Here is a 14,195-nt window from a genome sequence, read left to right as displayed (position 1 = left end):
TGTGACAGATCTGGGCAGAAAATAGTGAGGAGCACATCCCAATGAAAGAGAAAACAGCTGAACAGTGCTTCAAACCACAATGTATTATAACTTTAATCTCCCTGACGAATAGTATCTGGGTAAAATAAGGGATGTGCCCCAACGTGTAGAGTGGCTACGGCACCACTTCTGTACCAGGTATACTCTTCGCCCAGATGTAGAAAAGTTGTGACAGATCTGGGCAGAGGAAAATGGTTGAACAGTGCTTCAAACAACAATGTATTATAACTTTAATCTCCCTGAAGAATAGTATCTGGGTAAAATAAGGGATGTGCCCCAACGCGTAGAGTGGCTACGGCACAATGAATCATACATGGCAAGTCAACTGCATCCAAAACTCGCCTGCCATGAATCGACATCCATGCAGGGGTAAGAAAGAGGATCATATTGTCTTCCCTCAAGTTTAGCCAACCGGAGGGAGAAATCCCACCACCGATCAGGAACAGGACACATGTGAGCAGAGTGAAATACAAATATATCCCACTCAAATCAAACAGACCAGACCATCTCAAACAATATTCTTGGCATAAAGACATCGAGGGTAAGTGCAAGAGGAAGTGGTGGAGCAACCAACAAGTGCACCCACTGTGACCCACACCAGGGCAGTGCACATGAGGCAAAATGTATGAGGGACTAGATACCCCTGAACACATGTGTGAGGACTTATGGTGATTGGTTCAGCTCTAAATCCAAAACTCAACTGCTGGGAACTGATTTCCATGCGGGAATAGAATGAGGGATCACAATTTAAGGAGTGAACAGCATATATGCCAGCACACCACACGTGTGAGTACATAATGTTGATTGGTTCAACTCTAAATCCAAAACTCAACTGCTGGGAACCGACATCCATGCCGGAGTAGGATGAGGGATCCGAATCACACTACACGTATGAGGACATGGTGTTAACTGGTTCGGCTCTAAATCCAAAACTCAAATGCCAAGAACTAACAACCATGCAGAGCTAGACTGAGGAATCCCCATCATCACAACATGAGTTTGGGCAATAGGGTGATTGGTACAGCTCTAAATCCAAAACCTAGCCAACAGGAACCAATTTCCATGAGGGATCTCAATTATTATGATGGTTCACTCCTGAGCTATTTCATCCTGTCAGATAAGCCCATGCAGAGAGGGAGCATCTTTTTGGAGGATATCTGTCAACTACACCAGCAGAACACCACTGCCCTACTCTCAAAAGAATGGAGTTGTTACTAAATATATTGTATATCTTTCATTCAGGAAGATACCTCCATGGTCCACCACCCCAGTGGTTTGTAACTGGAAAGTGGTAAGGACTCTCTTAATCCACTGGAAGAAACGGGGTGAGAAAAATAAGGCCGAGAGTCTAGAGTAATGTTCACACCTGAGACAGTGCAATGGGTGACCACGAAACCCTATTTTGAAAAGCAGACTAAACCTGATCTATTCAATCTAAGGAATGGCGGAGATGGGCAGCAATCCCCTTCTGATTTACCCATGAAGTCCATGGTTCATCACAGTCTGGAACAAGCACATCTATGAAGCAAAGATATTGTGAGGAATAGCCTACAAGTGATCTTGTGGAACAACCCATCTGTAGCTAATGTGATTGTAAAGAACAGTGTGCATTTAGTGGTCATGGAAATTATGAAAGTGAAGTGTGGATTTGAGTACAATTCTATGTGACTGAAGTATACCCGGAGGCACCACTCGCCACAAAGCAGGATCCAGATCGAAACATGGGACAGGCCCCTGAAAAATATATATAATAAAAGAAATAAAACTTACTCAGTTACAGTCACACCAAAGTCTGAAGAATGGCAACAGGTTGAAAACAATAACCTGACGAGGTAGAAACAGCAACAATATACAGATAGTGAGAGTTGAAAGTATGCAGAGTGGTCCACATGCCCGCTTGAAGAATTTCCTCCAAAGGATGATGCAGATGAGACACCAGAAAAAAAGTAAAGGACCTAATCTGATGGGAAAACACCCAGAATAATTGATGGGAAAAAGGAGACAAGAAAGAATAATCCAATCAAATTAAAAGACAAGCCCAATTGGTACGGGTGGAAAGAGAGAGATCACAAACAGATGATAGCTGCCAAGGGATGAACAGGAGGGAACAGTTATGATAGAAGGAAGTTGTGCAGGCGATATAACAAGGAAGAGCATAGAAGTCTATTCAGATCAGATCTGGAATAGAGGTGGGAAATGGAAGGAAGGGAAACTGGCAAGGAGGAGGAATTACCCTCCCAGGCTACCGAAGTGTTAGTAGGGAAAGATCGATCCGGGTGAAAGAGAAGATAAATGGAATGGTACCTCATTATCATGGTTAGACACATTAGAATTTCTGATGCCAAAATTATGTTGCATAGATTTGCCATGGACTAGATCAAGTTGTACATAGAATAATAGCATACATCTTGCAATGTGCAAATGTTATACAAATCTGCAACCTAAGCTAATCAATGTCTATGTAACCAATGAGTGAGTAGACAAAATGACTTTGGAAATTAAACTCTTATGCAATACACATTGAAATACGGGTATAAATCTAACAACATAAAATAAAATTTATGGCAATACCCAGCTCTACAAATCAGCTAGTCACGTGATAATCACAATAAATATAAAACCATGGTGAAAAGGAATGTATTAGGACTACATTTCAGCATTTCATAGGTTTTATCATGCTAACAAAATTTTTTTGAAAAGGGTTTGCAACAGTCCTTTCCAATACAAAAAATATTCATACAATCAAATCATAAAGATGTATTTGGATTGGTATTTAGAATTTCCAAAATGGAAATATCTCTTGTACATAATAGCATTGGAAAACAAAAGAATATGGATCAACTTGAGACACTAGGATCATCGAAAAAGCGACCAGCAACAAGTTGTACCCAAACCATAATCAGCAAAATGTGGTGTCTAGTAGCAGGTGAGAATCTACAAACACAAAGACCAATGAGAAAAGCTATTCACATGACTCAGGCAACAGTACACAACAATGGTCTCAAGTCACATCATATATACAGAAGTTTCTTCCATTCCATACCCATTCAACCATCACATACCTCAGGCAGGTGAAAAATGAAATGGGAATTCGTGCTGGTCAAGTATGTGCCAGATACATTGCCTATGAATTTCTGTGTAATTCCACTGTTTAAATGGTAGATGGAAAAACATTTTTCTTGTACATTAAACTGATTATGGAAACCATTCTGGAAGAAGTGGTGTGCTTTGGACATGATATCCTTTTGACTCTTTTTGAAATGGAAATTATGCTGTTGTCAATACGGATGGTCATCATATAGAACATAACTAGGTGTAGCAACATGTTGGGTCTCCAAAATTGTTTTAATTTAACATACTCAATCTCTGTAGTACAATTAAAACAGATTCTAAAAACTGACAGAAATGATGCAATAATTATATCACTTTTGGAATAATAGCCACATAATTTAAAGAAACAAATACATCAGTTTTTCCATTATACTCGCTACAGAGCCGAACATTTTTAGAGAGATTAAGATTTTTGATTTTCATAAATGCATTATCTTTGTTTGGAATAAAATTAACTTGACAGCTTATTTAATAACCTTATGAAAGTATTAAATGCATATCACTTAATAAGTGGTGTGAACATAATCTTCCAATGTCTAAATGAAAAAATAAATTAGAATAAAAAGTGTAGTTTTTAACTTATGTTATTTGTTATTTAAAATGAATTTTATTTTGTAACTTTGTAGAAATATTTACAACATACATGAAAAAAATGATTTCAGTGCTTGAAAAGCCAGATCTTGCTGGGGTACACTATTTTCATTGTTCTCTGATTTGGGCCACAGAGCTTCATGAAGAAGGTGTAAATACTGAGCACATTGCTCTTGGGTAGTGATCTTTGTTAGCTTCTTCTCCAACCATCTAAAAGTAAAAAGATTCAGTGTTTGTTTAGATATATGACTTATAACAGGTGTTTCAAATGGCATTATTAATTGGTCAAAAAACTGAGTCACATTTGGAACATCAGCACTTTATTAAATTAACCACCATTTGTAATTATATCACAAGTAAAAAGATTTGTAAGACTATACAGATAAAGAGTACTTCTTCACAAGCATTTGTCCTGTGATCACAGAGTTGTATGTTTAATTCTACTGTGATATAAATTCAGGAATGTAAGAGGTGTTACAAACACAATACATATACAATGTAGGAAAAGTAAATTTATTTCTAATTTCAAAATGAAAAATACAGTTATGCAAGTTATAAATTCTAATGTAACACAATGTAAAAACAGTAATTTTACATTCAATAGTTAGAATAATCACAAAGTATTAATTGGACATACTAATTTTGATTAGTTTATTAGTTTTGTGACATTGACTGAATTGTAATTTTGGATAACCATTTTACATGACGCTAACCAATGTAATCAAAGCTCACAGGTAAGTGATTTATCTCAATCGCCTCCATTCAAAAAACAATGAGGTCCATATAGACACCTAATGAAAATCCTTAGTTTAATACAATATTTTGACAAGGTTAAAACCCTGTCGAAACATTGTACATTTGCTGTTATGTTAAACTTATATTAAAGTTTTTTTATTACACATTCAAGCCGTCTCCAAGCATTATTAAATCCAGAAGATGGAAACAAAATCTGGATTGGTTTTCAGAATTCAGAATGGTTACCAAATACACCTTTAAGAAATAAAATCATTGTTAGCTATCTAGAATTGATGAATGATGAAATAACCTACCTGTTCAATAACTGGCCTAGCAAGATTTTAAGTACCAAAACGACATTTGATTTCCTATACTTGTAATTAGAGTCAGTAATGGTAAGAAGACCCAAGTCAATCACTGCACTAGCAAGTGGAACTTCCTTTTTGATTCTTCGTTTAACTTCTACATGCAAAAAACACAATGTAAGTCAACTCAACAGTTGCCTAAACTTTTCACATAAAACTATTAGTTTGATATGGAATTGTCGGTTCACTTGTACTGTTCCGCGTTTTTAATCTTGCCACTATTAATCAAGTAACACGTATGGTTAACACAGAAATACACGTATGCATCAATTTTGTGCGTAATTTTTTAACGCACATCAATCAGAAAGAAAAGTAAGTTTTGTAATGGATTTGTAAGAAAATAAACAATGAGGATGTAGTTGTGTTAAAGATAAATCATGGAAAAAAATATGTTAAAAAGATAAGATAAAATAAACAGACTGAAAAATACAAATCACAATAATCTTGTAAGAACACATTCATATAAATCATTAAAAGATTTCTTTTACTCTTTTGTAATTTAATCATTACTACGTTTCAGAATTTTAATTAAACATAACCTTTATCGTATAGCATACAAGTAAAGTTTGAGTTCGTGTTTGTTTAAACGTTCCACCAGATACGAAAAGTATACTCCAGCAAAAGTTTTTATTTCTTATGTCATTTTACATGCCATATTTTGAAGAAAATTTTAGGATGCATTAAATTAAAAATTTATCGGGTCAACACCATTCGTTTTGAATATTTAAGAAAAAGTATATTTTTAATCTTTTAAAAGAACTACACTGATCACCTATGAAGATTAGGAAGACCTGTATATCCAGTTATCATGTCTTAACCCACATTCATATGATTAAACAGACACAACCCACAATTACTTGTTCTGACTGAATATATATATAAAATAGATAAGAGAGAGTATGTGTATATATATATATTATATTTAGAAGTTTCACTGAAACTTGTATAACAATGAATTACTGCAGTGACATATAATTTCATATAACATTTTTATAATCAAAATTGGTTCTAATTTAAAATGTTTCTAAACATTCTCAATCTGAATGAAATACAAATATTTATAAAATTAGTTTATTTTAAAAGATTGAGGATATCATACAAATGGATATTTGAAGAAAATATTTCTTCTTAGTTCAAAAAAATATCAGAGAAAAGATGTTACTACGCAAACATTAATCTGTAATAAAAAGTATAGAATATAATTACTCCTAAAATCTCCAAAAGATGTAACGTCCGAGTCTATAAATACATACATATATATTTAATACTGTGTTTCAATAGATAAGCCTCTGCTACGGACTATGCGTAACTTACTTTCTACTTTATCCACACTCTCCTGTACACTGCTTTCACTGAGAAGCATTCTACTACTCTCCATAGACGTCTTTGAATCAATTCTTGACAGAAGTTTGTCTTTTCCAGACTTGTTTCGACTTAGAAGGGACAGAGTCCGTGGCTGATTTTGAGGAGACAGAGGGGGTGATATATCGGGAGATGAGGCTGACTCAAAACTGTTTATGTACTTGTACATCTGGTGTTCCAAATTGGTTGTCTGGAAAAATTAAAAGAAGTGCTTTAAATATTTGTTGTTGTTTTCCACCGAATATATTATGTTTAATGAAAATCTTCAGAGAAAGTATCGGTAAAAACATTAAATACCTCTCTGTTGAATTTTGGTGGTTTATAAATTTTGTTATTAATGTACCTACATTTGTTAAGAGTGCAGAACAGTACGTTGGAGAATATTCAATGAGCTCAGAGTAAACAGAGAAAAACTCTAAATTATAAGTAATAACATAAGTAAGACATAAGTAATAACGTAAGTAAGGCATAAGACATATGTAATAACATAAGTAAGACATAAGTAATAACATAAGTAAGGCATAAGACATACGTAATAACATAAGTAAGACATAAGACATAAGTAATAACATAAATAAGACATAAGTAATAACATAAGTAAGGCATAAGTAATAACATAAATAAGACATAAGTAATAATATAAGTAATAACATAAGACATACATAATAATATAAGTAAGACATAAGTAATAACATAAATAAGACATAAGTAATAACATAAGTAAGACAAAACATAAGTAATAACATAAGTAAGACAAAACATAAGTAATAACATAAGTAAGACAAAACATAAGTAATAACATAAGTAAGACATAAGGCATAAGTAATAACATTTCTTTTAATTACATTTTTGTAAGTAGCAGATAAAATTTTATTAATAATCTATTAATTTAAAACCTGTCCTATGTATATACGTGTGTGTGTGTGTGTGTGTGTGTGTAAGAAGGTTCTGGTCTTTATCCCTAATGATACACCTGGATGCTGGAATTAGCAACTATCCTAAGAGCAGTTATGTGACAAGTCATTCCATTAGGTGGTCAATGCACTGATTAGTAGAATAGGTGCAATACAGTATTACACATAGTAGAGTCAACCAATCAAGTATGGCCACAAAAATCATGTAATAAAACAACTTGACCAATCTGAACTTCAGGATTGTCCACATTTAAATCAAGACCTGTAACATGAATAAGTTTAGCAACACACAAACTAGAAAATGATGTTTGTGATGCCATTTATTTGATATCCTACACATAAAAGTTGGATGTATTAGAACAGTGTTTCTCAACCTTTTCCAATATCTTTCACCAAATAAGTTTTTCACAACATCTCACCCCAGTTCGAAAAAATGTACTAAATTAAAATGTAAAATTCTGCATAATGACTTAAATATACATCAGACTACAACTAGAATGAATACAACAAAAATTAATGTATTTATCAAACTACAACTAGAATATATAATAATAACTAATGACTTTTTTGCTCTTGAATTTGTTGTATAATTGATAATACTCATTCATCCTGATTCTGATCTCATTAATCCCTGGGTGAACCAACCATTCACCCAGTTGAGAAGCACTGTATTAACCTATAACTTGCTCAAATTTAACAACAAATTAAATGAGAAAGTTACTTTGACCTATGTGAAGCACATTTTTTGGAGTCCGTTTAATTTTCATGCACAACTAAGACTGTCATTCAACCAAATTTTGAAGCAAAATATTGGTATTAACATTAAAGTGACTTCACCTAATGACAATGAAACCATCTTAACTTTTTATTTATACCTTAGGCCAAGGACAACGATTTTGATACATCTCATGAACTTGGTTCTACCTTCTAGAGCATTAAGTGAAATTTCTTTGAATCTGGTTGTTGTTTTTTTAATACAAAATGACAAAATTCATTTTAAAAAAAATTTAAGTTTAGAGAGAGGTAATAACACATTTTAAATACATGTGAGCATTTCCTGAAAGTTTTGGAGAGTTTGGTATGGTTTGTTTTGAATTTCATGCAAAGCTCCACAAGGGATATTTGGGCTAGCCATCCCTAATTTAGTGGTGACAGACTAGAGGGAAGTCAACACCACTCACTGCCAACTCTTGGGCTACTCTTTTACCAATGAATAGAGAGAATGACCATCACACTAATAATGCCCCCACTGCTGAAAGGGATAACATGTTTGGTGTGATGGGGATTCGAACCCTCTGATTGTGAGTAGAGAGCACCCTAACCACCAGGTCATTTTGGAGAGAAAAACCAAAATCTACAAAAAAAGGTGTTATTACATAAATCAACAGTTCAAAGACCAATGGAATAACATGCCTTCCTGAATTATACATAAGTTAAGTACTGATAGCAACCACTTACTCAATGAAATTTTGGAAGAATTCAGTGAAAAACTATTTAACAAGATTTATCGTATATAAAATGATCATTCAACCTTCTGAAGCATAATGTTCAGAAAAGTGTGAGTAACTTAATGACCATACATGTACATTATCTTGAAATCTACTATCTTAGGGTCATTTCTACAAAGTTCAGAGAAACTGTATGTGTCCACTATTATATAATAATATATATTATCTAAGGGTCATTTCTACAAAGCTGTGATATATGAAACACATTAGATTTACTTTGGATAAGGCACCATGATCAGTTGAAATCTGACTGAGTATTTAAAATTTATCATCAGCCTGTCTTCATTGATGCAAGAGAATATCACCCAATGAAGCTCAGTATGATCAGCTGAAATCTGACTGAGTATTTAAAATTTATCATCAGCCTGTCTTCATTGATGCAAGAGAATGTCACCCAATGAAGCTCAGTACGATCAGCTGAAATCTGACTGAGTATTTAAAATTTATCATCAGCCTGTCTTCATTGATGCAAGAGAACGTCATCCCAATGTTCTCTTGCATCAATGAAGACAGGCTGATGATAAATTTTAAATACTCAGTCAGATTTCAGCTGATCATACTGAGCTTTGTCACCCAATGAAGCTCAGTACGATCAGCTGAAATCTGACTGAGTATTTAAAATTTATCATCAGCCTGTCTTCATTGATGCAAGAGAACGTCACCCAATGAAGCTCAGTATGATCAGCTGAAATCTGACTGAGTATTTAAAATTTATCATCAGCCTGTCTTCATTGATGCAAAAGAATGTCACCCAATGAAGCTCAGTATGATCAGCTGAAATCTGACTGAGTATTTAAAATTTATCATCAGCCTATCTTCATTGATGCAAGAGAATGTCACCCAATGAAGCTCAGTATGATCAGCTGAAATCTGACTGAGTATTTAAAATTTATCATCAGCCTGTCTTCATTGATGCAAGAGAACGTCACCCAATGAAGCTCAGTATGGCTTTAGTTGGTGAAATATTTCTTATGCTCATTCTTTCATTACAATTATACGTGTGAGGCTGCCAAGATTTCCGACACTTATGTTTTCACCTTGCAGCCATGGAAGTACTATACTATAGAATCTAAAAACCTCTGGAGAACTGTCTTAACGAAAGAATCACCTCACTCTTAAGATATCACTAAAGTTCCTACAAGGAATTAATCAATATACAGCTTGTATAATTAGTTTAATATCTACAAAAGTTCATTATACAAAACAGCAGTGTGCCTTTTAAAAAACACAAAAAACAAACAAAGAAGGTGTTGCTATGAAATGGCAACTTCACTGCTTTCATGTCAAGCACTTGTCCACATGTCATTCTTATAAAGTTTTGTCAAATTACGTGATGAAGGGTCAGAAGTCAAGAGATGTCTTTATTTCATCTGTATGTTTAACATTAATTTTTCAGTAAGTTTCATCCACAGATATTTAGCTGTTAAGTGAAGGAAATAAGAAGGATATGCAAAAGACAACATTTACTTTCTCGTCTAGATACTGAAATTCAATGTCGAGACGACGTTCTTCTGCACGTGATCTTCCAAAAACAGGCAACAGTGACTTTGTTTGACCATACTTTTCCCCTGGCAAATCTGGAATGTTTTCATTCATGTCCTGCGGAAGACTAGGCAGTGCCGTACGGATTAAATCTATTGCCCCCTTCACTCCCCGAACAAACATCTGAAAATAATAGTTGTTAATCAGTGAAATCTCAAAAATAATATACTAGACAAAATATTTTTGAAGTGAGGCTCCTTATAATTAAGTAAAAAAAAAAGAGACGTTTTTATGTTTTCTAACTGAAACAAGCAACAAACTGACTAAATATTAAGAGCAAACAAAATAACTTAAGTAATGACATGTATTTTATATGTATATCCTCCTGGTATCTTAAATTAAGTTTAATTTCTTTACCACAGAGTTTGTCAACATTTAGTAAATGATTTTTGTTATAAAGATCAATCTTGTAACAGAGCACGAGTAAATATCTTTTTTTTTTCATACGTAAAAGATTGTAGAAATGTAATTTGTCAGAAATACAGAGAGAAAACCTTAACTATGTAAAGAAAAACAAGAAACTGGAACATTCAGAAAAAGAAAGAAATTTATTGAAACTTTACTAGTAGGAACAAAAAAAGTAAAATGTTGAAATATTTCACCTAATTTAAATTCAGTAAATAGTTATCGAACAGAAGATCAGTGATATTCAAGATACTAAAATAAAAATGAAACACTCTTGAAAGCTTCATATGAATTGGAAAAAGGAATTCGAAACAGATACAGGATGAAATACACATAAAGAAATAACCAGTTAGCTTTAAACAGTTTGAATAAATCCATTCTTCACTATTATAGATGAAGTGCTGTACTGAAATATACCTATTACCCTACAAAGAGAATTGTCATGACAAAATATTTAAAAAATTTTAGATAAAATATGGACAAGTAAGGTGTGTAATTATGAGATTAAATCACACAATGAATTGAGTCTAAATTATACTTTGTTTTTGTCATACCTAATTCCCATTACGAAATACATTGTAATGTTTCCACTATGAACAAATTATATATAAAGTATTGAAAGAACTATTTGACTACTAGTGTAAGAAATACCATTCAACCTATAATACATTTGACTGCTAGTGTAAGAAATACCATTCAACCTATAATACATTTAACTACTAGTGTAAGAAATACCATTCAACCTATAATACATTTAACTACTAGTGTAAGAAATACCATTCAACCTATAATACATTTAACTACTAGTGTAAGAAATACCATTCAACCTATAATACATTTAACTACTAGTGTAAGAAATACCATTCAACCTATAATACATTTGACTGCTAGTGTAAGAAATACCATTCAACCTATAATACATTTAACTACTAGTGTAAGAAATACCATTCAACCTATAATACATTTGACTACTAATGTAAGAAATACCATTCAACCTATAATACATTTGACTACTAGTGTAAGAAATACCATTCAACCTATAATACATTTAACTACTAGTGTAAGAAATACCATTCAACCTATAATACATTTAACTACTAATGTAAGAAATACCATTCAACCTATAATACATTTGACTACTAGTGTAAGAAATACCATTCAACCTATAATACATTTGACTACTAGTGTAAGAAATACTATTCAACCTTGGTTTTGCTAGATTAGACATTCTTTTTATTCCAACAGATCAATTAACAAGCAAATTATTTCTTTAGCCCACTGAACCAATCTGTATGTATTTGATGGTACTTTTTTTTCTCTTCTCCATGAACAAGACAGCTAACATTCAGAGGACATAACTACAGACTACAACAACCAATCAGACATTGAATTGCATCAGATTAAAACTGGGCTCTGTCTAACTTCCATTATGAATACCAAATATGTAGTTTCATTGTTCTGTTTCCCACAATTTTCTATATTCCAAGAAAGTCATTTTTGACTTTTTGGTAAAGTTGCATAATTCTTTAGAAACTACTAAAATATAAATGGTTGTCTCAATATATTATAGCAGTGAAATTATGACTTCTTCTGTTAAAAACCTTTTTTGAGGGAAAACAATATATACAGTATACAAGGATACGACATTTTGCCATGAACACACATAACATTTTAATAAAAGGAGGTTTTGATGAAATGTTTTGCCCCGAGGAGCAAGTGCCTAAGTTGTTTAGTAGAGAAAAAAAAAAGTGTGTCAAAACAAAACTGTTTAATTATGACAGTTGCGTGCCACCATACAATTTAATTCAAAAACTGTACAGCTAATCAAAGAAATCTAAGCACAAACAATGCTTTGTAACATGCACATACTCATGATAGTAGTACTAATTTTAAGTTTCACAAAATCTTAGACAGAATACTTATGAAAATTGAGAGTAGTTTTGCAAACACAGATATAAGTTGAAGAACCTACTTTGTCAATCCTTGGAACACCAACTTCATTGGCTTTCCTTACGTAAGCAATACTGGCATCAATACCATAGGCAAGAAACTCTTTCAACTCAGGAGAGTTAGCAACTACTTCTCGACTGCACAATTTCACCAGATAAGACTGAAGAAATACTCTCCTTTCTTCTATGTTCTTTTTGTCCAATGCATAAAACGGAGTTGCTAACCATTTGCTTGGTCCTTTGATCCCTTAAAAAACCGAACACTTTCCTGACCACGGAAATACTCAAGAAATCAATATATTTTGGAAAAACAATGTCAAAGTAAACAATAGAAATAGTTGGTAAGCAGGAGGATTATATATATAAAATCTTTGCATTTGATGTTAAATAACTGTCCAATTTTGTACAATCTTTAACATCTTCAAATACGTATAAATTTACTACTGCAGTCTGACACATTAAAAAGTATTTTATTTAGCTGGTCATTCTCAGAATACAGTTCACTGAATCTTAGCCATATTATACTCTTGCATGTTGTACTGCTGTTAAAACCATATGTCATTAAATGAATTTTTTTAAATCAATTTTAAATAACTGTAGTAAGAAGTCATTCTGTACCTTTCAAATGTTTACAGGTTACTTTGTTGTCTTCAAGACGAGACTGCAAAGTGAGAAATTCTCGAAATCTTCGCTTCACTGTTGATGCGTGCTTAACTAACTGAGTCTGATCTTCGCCATCGTCATCGGGACTCAAAATATACAAAGCTTCGTACTATATGTATATAATAAATAAAAATTAATTTAACCAATACTTGCAAACAATCCTCAACTTTTACTTTAAAATTTCTAACACTAGCTTATAATGTAGAAAAAAAAAAAAATATATATATACTATACTGAAAAAATATACCTAGTAACTGCTTACTACATATCTAGTGGAAGTCAAATAGTAGGAAAAAACAAATAGTGTATTAAAATTTATCATAAACAAAAGAGTTTTGTCAATCTTAGCATAAACACTTACAATAACATGCACCAAAATTTTAGATACACAAAGTAAAAGCCTTCATATTTACTATGCACTGTCTTCATATAGGAAAATATTGGATTGGTAATTGCTTTTGGATATACAGAAGAATATTACTTCAACATATTAGGATGGTGTCACCACAACTGTATGATCAGTTTTCTCGATAACTCCATACCTCAAAGGCAAAAATGTTTCAAAGCAAGGAACCACACTTCTAAAGGAACCAAACTGAAACTGAAAACCCTACACAGGAATAAAAAAATATATATCCCAAAAGAGGGTCCACTTGGCTACCTCTAAGATTAACTATGGTTATCAGGCATAATCCAGAAATAAAGTGCAATTAAATAACTTACAGATTCAAAACGGAATATCTTGCTTTCAAAGGAACAACATGCCTCTGTCATCAGACAGAGATGGATTAATCTTAAACATGGCTGGAAATAACAGCAAAATAAAAAATAAATTCAGGAGAGAAATTAAACTGACAGATGTTTAAAAAGGGAACAAAATCTATTGTTTTCAAATTTAATTGGAAGCATAACCTATAACAAGTATCTTGAGAAGTTCTATTAATATTTTTATAACATTCAAACCTACTTGTTACTGGTAATTAGATGATCAAGTTTATATGACAACAAATA

The 14,195-nt window shown here is 32.8% G+C and overlaps 1 protein-coding gene across 1 annotated transcript in view; it reads right to left on the bottom strand.

Moving 5' to 3' along the window:
* The window catches only part of LOC106469000 (sorting nexin-19-like), a 38,584-nt gene that overhangs the window by 4,864 nt on the left and 19,525 nt on the right, over positions 1 to 14,195 (bottom strand). Inside the window, exons 3-8 of the mRNA XM_022397394.1 lie at positions 13,140 to 13,293; positions 12,545 to 12,768; positions 10,093 to 10,290; positions 6,156 to 6,393; positions 4,791 to 4,938; positions 3,794 to 3,951 (exon numbers count right to left, since the gene is read on the bottom strand). Coding sequence (XP_022253102.1) covers positions 3,794 to 3,951; positions 4,791 to 4,938; positions 6,156 to 6,393; positions 10,093 to 10,290; positions 12,545 to 12,768; positions 13,140 to 13,293 — 1,120 coding nt within the window. The remainder of the gene's footprint in view (positions 1 to 3,793; positions 3,952 to 4,790; positions 4,939 to 6,155; positions 6,394 to 10,092; positions 10,291 to 12,544; positions 12,769 to 13,139; positions 13,294 to 14,195) is intronic.

This window comes from Limulus polyphemus, unplaced genomic scaffold (genome assembly GCF_000517525.1).
Source record: "Limulus polyphemus unplaced genomic scaffold, Limulus_polyphemus-2.1.2 Scaffold3255, whole genome shotgun sequence".
Classification (NCBI taxonomy): domain Eukaryota; kingdom Metazoa; phylum Arthropoda; class Merostomata; order Xiphosura; family Limulidae; genus Limulus; species Limulus polyphemus.
The sequence above is the reverse complement of the archived record's forward strand: the minus strand, read 5'-3'. Positions and strand labels throughout refer to the sequence as shown.